Raw genomic sequence first — 13966 nt, forward strand, 5'->3', positions numbered from 1 at the left:
ATAATTGCATTCTGGATGCAGCTCCAGGCATGATCAAGCTGTAAGAATTTTTCTTGTATAGTTTAACTGTTTATGGTAAAAAAAATAATTTAACACTGCCAACACACTGCATGAAATGTCACTGCATATTGAAAGAGAATATCAAGTGGCAGGTATTTAAATGGTTGTTGTGACCAATTTTCTATGGTTCTCCATATCACAGCGTTTTTAGTAAAGTTTGGTTTTAATAAAGATCAAATTTAATAATTATTTGTTTGAATGTTTAATTCAGTGAACAACTGAATAAAAGAAATTATATATGTGCACTCCAATACCACTGCAATTAATTTGTTTGTTCTATTTTATCTTTTTCACAATTGGATATTTCTGAGAGAATCGGATAAATGCATCTGAGAACACTTTGCTTCCCCATTACTACTACGTATTTGATGTGTTTTAGAAAACATTGGGGTATGATGTGTGGGGAAGGTGGGAACAGCCCATATAAATATAATAAATGTTGGTTTGCTGTAGGCTGGTACAGTGCAATTTTGTGTTAGCTAAGCATACAACTACATTAAAGATGATAAAAATTGTGTGCTAAAATCTATAAATGTTTTTTCAATAGAATCTGTGAATTAAAATTTTCTGTTATCTAATTTAATATCCATCCATCTATTCTTCTGGCATCTTTCTGTTTACAAAAGATGATGGATGTGCAGCAAACAAATCCATTTTCGATGGGGTGTCTTCATATGGCTGAGGAGTTCAGGCCTTGAGAGACAGATTAGCTGCCACAAGTGCTGCACATGAAGCTACCATATACCATTGTGGGTTGTTTTTGGCTTGGGGCTTGTTGCCAAGCTGCTGTAGCCACTGGTCAAAGTGTTGGTGCATGCCAACCTACAGAGGGTGTTGCCATTTTCCTCAGCTAATGATGCCCAGGTGCGAGTCATTTAGGGCCTTCATACCAGGCTTGCAAGCATCCTTGAAACGGAGCTTGGGCATCCAACTGGTCGTCTAGCTCTGGTTATCTTACCATATCGAAAGTCCTTGGGTATGCAACTGTCTTCCATCCTGTGGACAAGCTCAAGCCAACAAAGCCATCTCTTTTTGATGGGTGCTAACAGACTTGGGAGCTCTTCCTTTGAGAGAGCTGCCCTGTTTGTGATTTTGTCCTGCCAGGAAACACCCAGAAAACATTGCAAACAACGGAGATGAGAATTGTTGAGCTTCTTTTCTTGATAACTGTAAGTCATCCATATTTCATAGCCATACTGCAAGGTGCTGAGGACACAGGCCACATAAACCATCAGCTTGGTCCTCAGGGTTAATGCGCGTTTTGTGATGCCAAAATGAGCAGCTACTACCTTTGGCCAACTCATGAAACATGCATGTAATTTTACAGATGAATATATATCTTTCCTTACATTGATCCAACACTAAAATCTTGTTTTACAATGGTCACTGGGAATGATATTCTGAAACACAGTGCCTATTTCTGTGCTTCTTGAAGTCTGCTGGCTATTTTGGATTTCTGTGCATTGCAAACGAGATTGATTGATTGCTTAATGAAATGCAAAGTTTTTCGCCCACTTGAATTTGAGTTGTCGTGTAGGATTTTGCATATTGTCCTCAATATTTATTTGAAAAATGTACATGTAATACTTTGCTTTAGATCCCATTGCTGTTAATAAAAGTGCATGTTTTACATTGGCTAAAAAGCAATTTTCTTGGTCTATTTAATATGGCAGTGAATAAATATGGATCCTGTTCTTTAATATTTAAAGGAATGTCATATACAATTAATTATAATAAACAGCCAAGTTGTGAATTGTGAACTTTCTGTTAGAAAATCTGAATATATTCCTCCCAAAATTGTAAGCCTTCTTTCAGTGGAAAAACTACATATTCATACTGTTTGGTATCAGGGTTTGTGTAGCAAGGTATTTGGGAACTAACAAAACTTGAGCATCTTTTTAGGCTATTTTCACCAGTCACTTTCCCCTTATAAAGACAGCATCAAAAGCTTGTATGACTAACAGTCATTTCTTGGAATCCATTGCCTCCTAAATCCTTCCAATTCCACCTCTTGTTTGTCCTTGTAAAAACAAACTTTCCTCCATTGCATTTACAGCTGCAATTTCAAACTCCAAACTGCTTAGCTTTCAGCCTTCCATTCACCACTTTGCTCATCCAGCTGTCAATTTGTTCAACCACTTCCTTGCCTCCACTGTTAATATCCTGATTCCCAGCAAAATCTTCCTTCCAATCTTGTTATTCCCCTGATATGGCTCCAGCTTCATTCCCACAAGTCCATGAGATGCAAACTTGACCATATTTAGCAGAAAATTGGTTTAGCCATCCATTGCCAGATTTGGGTAAACCAGATCAAATGCTCTGACAGATTTACCCAGTATTCCAGGAACATCTTGAAGGGCCATGATAACCACCCCACCCAACTCAGCTGCTTCTTTTCTTGACTACAACCCATCTCTTTAAACCCTTCTCCTCTGTACCCCCCTCCCCACCTAGTCCAAAGAGCTCATGGTCTGTTCTCAGTAAGACCACCTATTCAGTTACCTCTGCTGGTTCCATCCTTTTCCCACCTGCTCAAGCAGACCCCTTAAAGCTAATTTTGCATTATTTTTCAGTGCTGTTGCACTTTATTCCATCTGTTAGTTGATTAGCTGGAAACCAACTGACTTTCGAAGATTTTTTTTCAATGTCAATGCCTTCCTCAGTATTTTTGGCTGCTGCAGCCATTTAATTGGAATAACATTTGAAGCAGTGGCATTCCTTGTGAGGTAACCAACATCGTGAATGCATCAGATGAGGAAATGGAATTTGAGGGGTCATCAAATGCAGGTGCAACGAGACCTGAGGCATTGTGTTTGCACCACTCACCTGGAGCCATGGTTGTTGATTCACCACATACACTTGCATGCGTCAAACAAGAACTGTCTTTACTGCCTCATCCACTTTACATTCAGCACTGCAACTTAGGGAGAGGAAATAAACAGAATCAGACTATTCAGCCCATGTTTGTAAATGGATGTAATCGTATTTAACCATTCCTGTTCTGTTATCTATTCCATTTCTACTCCTTCATAGGAACAGATGTAGGCCATAAAGTTCCTTGAGCTAGCTTCACCATTCAGTAAAGACTCTTAAACTTATTAAACAAGGGATTTTAAATTTTAAAAAAACAAGCCGGTTACATAAGGATGAGGGGAGAATTGGCTATAGTTCATTGGGTAAATGGACTAAAAGGTATGGAGGTAAATGAACAGTGGAGTGGGAAAATTTTAAAGAAACAATTTGAAAATTCAACAAAAATACATTCTATTGAAGAACAAAACTCAGCAAGAAGGACCCATTGGTGGCTCACTCGGAAAGTTAAGGATAGAATCAGATTGCATAGATTATAATGTTACAAAAGTAGTAGCATGTCTGAGGATTGGGAGTGCTTTAGAACCCAGCAAAGGGCCACCAAAAGGTTGATAAAAAGGGACAAATGAGAGTAAACTAGCCAGAAATACAAAAAGAGTTTCTATATGTATATAAAAAGGAACAGACTAGCTAAAATAAATGGCTAGAAGCAGCGACAGGAGAAGTCATGGGGAACGAGGAAATGATTGAGGCATTGAACAAATATTTTGTGTGTCTTCACAGTAAAAGACACGAAATCCATACCAGAAATAGACGATAACCTAGGGGCTAAAAAGAGTGAGGAAATTAGGAAAATTATTAGCAGAGATAAAGTATTGGAGAAACTTATGGGACTAAAATCCAACAAATCCCTGGGACATGATGGCCTACACCCTAGGGTTCTAAAAGAGAGAGCAAGCACATCCACTTTCTCTGTAGCTATGATTTTTCAAATTTCCTTAAGATTCAGGAACGGTACCATTAGATGGGAAGTTGGCAAATGTTACACTGCTTTTCAAGAAAGTAGGGAGAGAGAAAGCAGTGAACTACAGGCCAATTAGCCTAACATCAGTTGTTTGGAAAATGCTGGAATCTATTATTAAGGAAGTCTTAGCAATATACTTAGAAAAGCATGATATGATTAGAACAAGTCAACATGGTTATACTAAAGGGAAATCCTGCTTGACGTAGTTTTTTGAGGATGTAACAAGTAGGGTAGATAGAGGGAAACCAGTAGATGTAGTATACCTAGATTTCCAAAAGGCATTCTTTAAGGTTCATTGGCAAAATAAGGGCTCATGGCATTGGGAGTAATATGTTAGCATGGATAGTTGATTGGTTAATGGATAGAAAACATTGAGCACTGTAGGCAGTATTGGTCACTTTATTTAAAGAAGGATGCAAATGCATTGGAAGCAGTTCAGAGAAGGTTTACCAGACTAATACCAGGAATGGATGGGTTGTCTTATGAGGAAAGGTGGACAGACTAGACTTATATCCACTGGAGTTTAAAAGAGTAAGAGACAACTTGATTGAAACATATAAGATCCTAAGGGGTGTTGACAGGGTGGATGTGGAGAGGATGTTTTCTCTTGTGGGAGAATCTAGAACTAGGGATCACTGTTTAAAAATAAGGGGTTGCCCATTTAAAACAGATGAGGCAAAGTTTTTTCACTCAGAAGCTTGTGAGTCATTGGGACTCTCTTCCTGAAAAGGTGGTGGAAGCAGTCTTTGAATATTTTTAAGGCAGAGGTGGATTTATTCTTGGTAAGCAAGAGGGTGATAGGTTATCGGGGGTATGTGGGATGCAAATTTCAGGTTACTATCGGATTGGCATGATTTTATTAAATGGCAGAGTAGGCTTGAGGGGCTGAATGGCCTACTGCTCCTTGTTCGTATGGACATAAACAGGATTTTTTCAAGTTGGCAGGCAGTGAATAGTGGAGTGCTGCAAGGATCAGTGTTGGGCCTTGGCTATTTACAATCTATATTAATGGATGAAGAGAGTATCTAAGTTGGCTGATGATACCAAACTAGGTGGAAAGATAAGTTTTGGGGTGGCACGTTGGCCTTTATTGCAAGGGATTGGAGCACAAGAACAAAGAAGTCACTAAACTTGTCCTGGGTTTTGGTGAGACCACTTCTGGAGTAGTGTGTGCAGATTTGGTCTCCACATTTAAGAAAGGATATACTTGCACTGGAGGTGGTACAGCAAAGTTCACTAAATTGGTACCTGGAACGAGGAGGTTGTCCTAAGATGAGTAGCTGAATAAATTGGGCTTATAGTCTCGGGAATTTAGAAGAATGAGAGGCAATCTCATTGATACCTACAAAATTCTGAAGGGTGGACGCCAAGAGATTGTTTCCATTCGTCGGGGAATCTAAAACACGAGGGCACAGTCTCAGTACAAGGGGCCAATTATTTAGGCTGAAATAAGGAGAAACTTCTTCACTCAAAGGATTGTGAATCCTTGGAATTCTCTACCTCAGAAGGTTGTGGATGCTCCACCATTGAATACATTTAAGGCAGGGATAGACAGATTTTTGGTCTCAGGGAATTAAGGGATATGGAGAGTGGGCAGAAATATGGAGTTGAAGCACAGGATCACCTGTGATTATATTGAATGGCTGGGCAGGCTCCATGGGCCATGTGGTCTACTCATATTTCGTATGTTCTCAAGGGTTTGCTACCTTTTTGCTTTTGAGTCTCTCCCATATTGTTGAGCAACAATTATGTAAATACTTGAAAGTTTCTTGGACAAAAATGAGTAAAATTAGGTAATGATTAATTGAAAAATGAAAATCTGCACACAGAATAAGTCCCAAGGGGAAGAAGGACACTTAAGCAAGGAGCTAGGAAATTATTAACCAAAAATTATGTTCAAAGACAAATTCAAAATGGGGAATGATTGACCAAGAAGCAGGGAAATCATAAACCAAAAGCTGCAAAATTAGTAAACAGTGGGAAATAATTAATTGAAAGTGGAAAAATGCCTGTAGAGATAAAGTCTGTAATAGGAAATAGTTAAGTAAAAATCGGAGCAATGATAAACATACAGAAATTAGTGAAAGGGGGATGGGGGATGTAATGGTAAAACAAAAGCCAAAAATAATTTTTAAAGACAAAAGTCTGAAGTGGGAAATGGTGAACCAAGTGCCTTCCTGAAAAAATAGTGCTTCCCTTTATCAGGGTGTGGAATTATCTGGTTGTCTTTCTAGCATTGTGCATTTCCCAGTTCATGCAGCCATGGCCAGAAGCAATTTTCTCCGAAGTTCTGAGTCAAATTTCCTCCAGAAATGGCACATTGGAAGGTACTGGTGCTGCCGTGTGCTATTTGACTGCACTGGCCCTGATTGAGCCAGGGAAGAGAGCGAAACAATGGCCAAGTCAGGTTGTGCACAGTTTTCATATAATAATTTCAGCTCAGAACATTGGTTCTCCTTGAGCTCAACAGCAGCTTGCTGAGCTGGGGAGGGCTGTACCTTTGCTTCACAGAGTGACAGCAGTAAAACAGAAGACCACTTTCGGATTGATAAATCTGCCAGCCCACGATCCTGGGTGCACTGTTTGGGTTAGCCAGGTTTAAGGGGAACCCAATGGTACCACAACTAAACTGGTTGGCCACCAGTGAGCTGGGCGGTGATCAATGTTCTCTCTGAATTGTGCAAACAAACAAAAGTTCCATAGGCCTTGCACAAGTCAGCCACACAAAAAAATAAAGGGGCCACGCATTTAAACAAATCACCCATGCACTCCAAAAATAGAGGGTATGTTATTAGTAGTGATCCCGAAACCTATTGACACAAACCTGTTAAAACTGCAGAGATCAGGGCTGCCATCTGTGGGTGAACTAGTCACCTTGCCTTGGTAATTAATTTACAGGTCACCAGCAGACACTTCTGGAATGTTCTGGTAGGATGCAGATTGCTCCAGAGTTCCGAGCCCGATTTGGCAGACCTTTGAAATCACGAAGGCTATGAACCCTGAAGTAGGTCATGGATTATTGGTAAAAGTAAAATACTGTGGATGCTGGAAATCTGAAATAAAAACAGAACGTGCTAGAAAAACTCAGCAGGTCTAGCAGTGTCTGTAGAGAGAGAAACAGGGTTAACGTTTCGAGTCTGTATGCCCCTTAAGAGCTAAAAAGAAGTAGAAACGTGATGGACTTTATACTGTTCAAGGGGGGGTGGAGCAGGTGGAACAAAATAGGTCAGAGATAGGTAGGGGTAAAAGAACTTTGACAAAATTGCCTTGGATACAGGACAAAGTGAGTGTTAATGACAATGTTAAAGACTAAAGAAGGTGCTGATAGTGGCATAAAAGTATGATAGCAGAATGTGTTAATAGCAATGGTCAGCACTCTGAAAGCTAAACATAAAAACAAGTGACAGATGGCCCCAGATGGGGGTTTGGGAAAAAGGATAAATAAATAAATGAATAAATAAAGAGAAATTTTAGAAAATAATTGGATTAAAAATGGGTAAAGATGGAAGAGAGAGTTCATGGTCTGAAGTTGTTGAACTCAATCAATTTTAAGTCCGGAAGGCTTTAAAGTGCCTAATTGGAAGATGAGGTGCCGTTCCTCCAGTTTGTTTTGGGCTTCCACTGGAACATTGCAGCAGGCCAAGGACGGACATGTGGGCATGAGAGCAAGATGGTGTGTTGAAATGGCAAGTGACAAGAAAGCCTGGGTCATGCTTGTGGAATAAGCGGAAGTACTCTGCAAAGCGGTCACCCAGTCTGCGTTTAGTCTCCCCAGTGCAGAGGAGACTGCATCAGGTGCAGCGAATACAAAAGACCAAGTTGAAGGAGGTACAAGTGAAGCACTGCTTCATCTGAAGAGTGTGTTTAGGGCTTTGGACGGCGAGGAGGGAGGAGGTAAAGCCACAGGTATTGCACCTTCTGTAATTGTACAGTAAGGCACCATGGGAAGGGGATGAGGAGTTGGGGGTGATGGAAGAGTGGACCAGGGTGTCATGGAGGGAACAGTCTCTACGGAATGCTGATGACAGAGTGGGGGTGGGAGGGGGGCAAGGGGAAGATGTATTTGGTGGTGGCATCATGCTGGAGCTTATTGTTTATTATTGGAGTTTATTATTGTTATCTTAACACTATTACCAACCTTGGTTCCATATCTGTTACTACCATTGCCTAACAAAATCTCAATTATCGATCAATATCTGTTTCAAATTTTCTTCACTGATGGCAAGATGACTATTGGCCATCTCCACTTACTACCCCATGATTCCAGTTTGGTGATTATTAGGCACAAATAGTTAGGATTGAACATTTATAGTTAGGGGGTCAGAAGCCACCGCTGACAGTACGCACCCGCTAGTCGCATCCATTGAACAGTGCTCTTCCTTCAAGCACCTGATTCTTCCATATGAGGAGGAATTTCTTCTTTCAGAGGGTCATGAATCTTTGGAATTTTCTACCCTAGAGAGCTCTGAGCACTACATTCAGGGCTGAGATAGACACATTCTTAAACTACAGGGAGTCAAAGGTTATTGGGGCAGGCAGGATGGTGGCGTTGAGGCCACAGTAAGATCAGCCATAATCTTATTGAATGGTGGGGTAGGGTCAAGGCAATGGTAACCCTTTCTCTTTTCATGGGTGCTGCCAGACCTGCTGAATATTCCTAACATCTTTTGTTTTTATTTCAGATTTCCAGCATCTGCAGTGTTTTATTTATGTATGCAATGAATCTAATCCATCACCTCACATCCTTTTGGAAGAGGCAGAAACAACAACCACCCAATTCATTGATAAAACAAAGGAAACTCAATATAATAAATGTGAATATTATTTGCACCCCGACTATGTCCAGTGGAGCTCTTGTGGTACATCCTTGCCTCCGAACCAGAGGCTCTGGGTTTGAGTCCCACTCCAGGACTTGATGGTCACAGAATATTCATAACATTACCAAAAACAGGCTGATAATCCTTCCAATGTGCCTAATGCAAGCAGTAAGAGTGGGAGAGCATCCTGGTCAGCCACACTTTGATATAGAGTGGCACCCCCGCAAGCTATAGCCTCTGGCGACGGGCTAGGAGCCTGTTCCAGGGAAAATACTGGCTATGGAAACAGAAGCATGCTTTGCCTTAGTTATTTGATCACACGATGTGGGCGTCACTGGCTAGGCAATCATTTATTGCTCATCCCTAGTTGCCCTTGAGAAGGTGGTGGTGAGCTGTCTTCTTGAACCGCTGCAGTCCCTGTGGTGTAGGTACACCCACACGGTGCTGTTAGGGAGGGAGTTCCAGGGCTTTGACCCAGCGAAGGAACGGTGATATATTTCCAAGTCAGGTTGATGACTTGGTTGGAGAGGAAACGTGTCAATAAACAGGGGAAAGCCTCCATGTCTATGACCAGTAGAGGAGGAGGAGGAGGAGGAGGAGGGGGTGGGGCTCTGCTCTGGGCGACGTTCGATGGAAGGGTGGGGCAGTGTTGTCGCGCCCCCCCCGCGGCAGCACAGGGTTCTGCAGGCCCGGCGCTCACTCGGTGCCCCGCCCTCGCCCTCGCCCTCGCCCTCCCCCTTAGTCCCAGTCCGCCATGGCCATCGTCCAGGTGCCGTGGTTTCTCCCCGCCCTTTGGCTGCCGCTCTCCCTGTACGCGCCCGCCGTCCGAGCGTTCATCGACATCACCGATCCGACCTTCATCCAGGACTGCGTGAACCAGCACAACAAATTTCGCTCGGAGGTGTCCCCGCCGGCCACCAACATGTTCGCGATGGTTGGTAAAATGAATGTCAAGCCGCCCCGCCCCCGATAACATTCTGTTTAAAACAAAAATAAAACCCACCACCAACCTTCAAAAAAAAAATAATAATAATAATAATAATAATAAATAAATGTGTCGGGAAAAGAGTTTGGTGGTGGGGGGGGGGGGGGGGGGGGGGGGGGCGGTCGAGTGGCGAGGAACGAGTCGGGATGGCGACGGGAAGGTTCTGGGACCAGCGCGCGCCCCGACCATGCCAAGGGCGGGCCTTTTAAATTTTCCCGCGCGCCAATGCGGCGGTTAACGTCCCCCCTCGTGCTTCAATTAAAAAAAAAAACCTTTTGTCCGCACATCACCCCGGCCCCTCCCCCATCATCTTCACTAAACAATAGTCGCCTTAAAGCCTTTTTAATATTTTAAATAAACTTTTTCCCCTGTTCAGCAAATGAGTGACATCTTCCCCCAGCCCTGGTGGTCTCTCTCTCTCTCTTTCTCTCTCTCTCAGAGACCAGGAGGTCCTGGGTTGAAATCCCACTCCAGAGGCTCCAGCCTATCGACCGAGAAAGGCTAAGCTTTGATATTGGGGGGGGGTGTTCAAAAAAAAAATATCATTCACCGGTTTCTTCTTCTTCTTCTTCTTCTTCTTCTTCTTCGTGAGCTCTCTGCCCCAAGGCAGGTCCGACCCGCTGCGCCACAACCTTTGCCACGGGTGGGGGCGAGGAAGTAGGACCCCCGCCCGATTCACACCCAGCTGGGAGGGTGGGGGAGGGGGTGGGGGTGGGGGTGGGGGTGGGAGGGTGGTGGTGGTGGGGGGGGGGGGGGGGGGGGGGGAGGGGGGGTTGGGGGGGGGGGGGGGGGCGGGGGAATTGAACCCCGTGCACCAACCTGTTCCATACTGGCCACCCAGCCAACCGAGCCAATCTGTCCCCACCTCCCCCACCTCCCCCACCTCCCACCCCGCCAAAGAGTCTGAGTTGCTGTGCAACTTACACTTTTGTACACACGTTGTAGTCTGGGGCTGTGGATAGTGGTGGTAGAGACTCCAATTTCCTTCACCACGTGGCTGGCCAGGAATCTCCCCTGATCTTGCGGCCTGCCACCGACATTGGTTGGAAGGATTTACAGGCTGATACTCAACCTGTTTACGTACGTACCTTCCTTGGTCATCAAGCCCCGGCGTGGACATTGGACCCGAAGCTTCTGGCCCAGAGGCAGGGATGCTACCCACGGCGTCACAAGACCTCCACGACCATTTTAGATTGAGTGGGGGGTAGAGAACCAGAGGAGACAGGTTGGATGTGGTTGGAAGTGACCCAAGGAAAAAGTTATTCATGCAGAGAGAGGTTTAGGATTTGGAATGCATTGCCTGATAAGGTGGTGGAAACAGTTTCAACGTTAGTCTTCAAAAGGGAAATGGACAAATATGTTCCCAGACCTATTAAAGGATTATGTGAGTGGGAGGTTGTTTACACAGCTTTGCTTGATTGACATCCTTATGTGGTTATAATTAATTTTTTCTGAAAAGAGAGCCATTGCTTTTCGTCTTGCAGTCATCAGGACAAATACACATTTCAAATGTTCATAACAGCTTATACTGCAGAAGAAATAGCTGCTGATTGGTTGGCATGTTGACTCTGATTAGGCGAGATGTCGCCATGGTGAACTAAAGACTCCTGAAGCTCCTGGGTAATTCAAGAAAGGTGCTTTGGTAACATGTCCTTTTCAGCAATATTCAAGTTTTTTGTGATTTCTTTTGTCAAAGTTCCAATGTTTCCACAAGATTTGCAAGGGGAGGGAAGCCAGAGAGTTAGAGCAGATAGTGAGGTGGAGGAGGGTAAAGGTCAAGCGAGGAATGCCTGTATAGACAGAAATCAAAGGTTTGTACGTGATAGAAATGTTCTCAGGTGCATCTATTTCAATGCAAGGAGTATTGTTGGGAAGGCAGATGAGCTTAGGGTGTGGATTGGCACGTGGGATTACGACATTATTGCTATTAGTGAGACTTGTTTGCAGGAGAGGCAGGACTGGCAGCTCAATGTTCCGGGGTGGGTGGGAGATTGGGGTTGGGGGTGTGGTTGGGAGATTGGGGGGGGAGGTGAGGGGGGGAGATTGGGGGGGGTTGGGAGAGTGGGGGCTGGTGGGGGGGGTGGGTGGGTGGGAGAATGGGGGTGGGTGGGTTGCAGGAGAGGCAGGACTGGCAGCTCAATGTTCTGGGGTGGGTGGGAGAATGGGGGTGAATTGGGGTGGCTGGGGGGGAGAATGGGGGTGGGTGGGTTGCAGGAGAGGCAGGACTGGCAGCTCAAAGTTCTGGGGTGGGTGGGTTACAGGACTGGCAGCTCAATGTTCCGGGGTTCCGTTGTTTCAGACATGATAGAGGGGGAGGGATGAAAGGGGGAGGAGTGGCATTACTAGTCAGGGAAAATATCACAGCTGTGCATAAGCAGGACAGCCCGGAGGGCTCGTCTACAGAGGCCATATGGGTGGAGCTGAGGAATGGGAAAGGTGTGACCACACTAATAGGGTTGTATTATAGACCGCCCAATAGTCAGAGAGAATTGGAGGAGCAAATCTGTAGAGAGATAGCAGACTGATGTAAGAAACAGAAAGTTGTGATAGTAGGAGATTTTAACTTTCCACATATTGACTGGGACTCCCATACTGTAAAAGGGCTGGATGGCTTGGAGTTTGTCAAATGTGTTCAGGAAAGTTTTCTAAATCAATATATAGAGATACCAACGAGAGAGGATGCAATACTTGATCTCCTATTAGGGAACGAGACAGGTCAGGTGACAGAAGTATGTATAGGTGAACATTTTGGGTCCAGTGACCACAATGTCATTAGTTTTAAGTTAATTATGGATAAGGATAGGTCTGGTCCTCAAGTTGAGAGTCTAACTTGGAGAAAGGCCAATTTTGTGGAAATGAGAAAGGATCTAGGAAGAGTGGATTGGGATTAGTTGTTTTCTAGCAAGGATATGTTCAGCAAGTGGAAGGCATTCAAAGGTGAAATTTAGAGAGTGCAGAGTTTGCATATTCCTGTCAGGATTAAAGGCAAAGTTAATAGGCATAGGGAACCTTGGTTTTCAAGGGATATTGGCGATCCGGTTAAGAAGAGAGAGGTGTATAGCAGGTATTGGCAACAAGGAGCAAATGACGTACTTGTAGAGTATAGAAAATGTATGAATATACTAAAAGAGGAAATCAGGAAGGCAAAAAGAAGACATGAGGTAATGTGAAGGTAAACCCGAAGGGTTTCTACAAGTATATTAAGAGTAAAAGGATTGTAAGGGACACAATTGGTCCCCTTGAAGATCAGAGTGGTCGTCTATGTGTGGAGCCTCACGAGATGGGGGAGATCTTAAACAGTTTTTTTGCATCAGTATTTACTCAGGAAACTGGCATAGTGTATAAGGAAGGGAAACAAGCAGTAGTGTCATGGAACATATAGAGATTAAAGAGGAGGAGGTGCTTGCTGTCTTATAGCAAATAAAGGTAGATAAATCCCCCGGGCCTGACATGATATTCCCTCGGACCTTGAGGGAGACTAGTGTAGAAATTGCAGGGGCCCTGGCAGAAATATTTAAAACGTCCTTAGCCACGGGTGAAGTGCCGAAGGATTGGAGGGTAGCTCATGTTGTTCCGTTGTTTAAAAAAGGCTCCAAAAGTAAACCAGGTAATTACAGGCCAGTGAGCCTGACGTCAGTAGTAGGTAAGTTATTGGAGGGTGTTCTGAGAGATCGGATATACAATTATTTGGACAGCCAAGGGATGATTAAGGATAGTCAGCATGGCTTTGTGCGTGGTAGGTCATGTTTAACGAACCTTGTAGAATTTTTCGAGGAGGTTACCAAGAAAGTAGATGAAGGAAAGGCTGTGGATGTTGTCTACAAGGACTTTAGTAAGGCCTTTGATAAAGTCCCACATGGGAGGTTAGTTCAGAAGGTTCAGGCACTTGGTACCTATGGAGAGGTTGTAAACTAGATTCGAAATTGGCTGTGTGGGAGAAGACAGAGAGTGGCAGTGGATGATTGCTTCTCAGACTGGAGGTCAGTGACTAGTGGTGTGCCTCAGGGATCAGTGCTGGGACCATTGTTGTTGTCTATATCAATGATTTCGATGGTAATGTGGTAAATTGGATCAGCAAGTTTGCTGATGATACTAAGATTGGAGGTGTTGTGGATGGCGAGGAAGGCTTTCAAAGCTTGCAGAGGGATCTGGACCAACTGGAAAAATGGGCCAGAAAATGGCAGATGGAATTTAATGCGGAAAAGTGTGAGGTGTTGCATTTTGGAAGGACAAACCAAGGTAGGACATACACACTAAATGGTAGGGCAC

The 13966-nt window shown here is 43.9% G+C and overlaps 1 protein-coding gene across 1 annotated transcript in view; it reads left to right on the top strand.

The window, feature by feature from the left end:
- The first annotated feature begins 9466 nt into the window (after positions 1-9466).
- Positions 9467-13966, top strand: part of LOC121293078 (glioma pathogenesis-related protein 1-like) — a 55396-nt gene continuing 50896 nt past the window's right edge. The window contains exon 1 of the mRNA XM_041215673.1: positions 9467-9646. Coding sequence (XP_041071607.1) covers positions 9467-9646 — 180 coding nt within the window. The remainder of the gene's footprint in view (positions 9647-13966) is intronic.

The sequence above is a fragment of the Carcharodon carcharias genome, chromosome 21 (assembly GCF_017639515.1).
Source record: "Carcharodon carcharias isolate sCarCar2 chromosome 21, sCarCar2.pri, whole genome shotgun sequence".
Lineage (NCBI taxonomy): Eukaryota > Metazoa > Chordata > Chondrichthyes > Lamniformes > Lamnidae > Carcharodon > Carcharodon carcharias.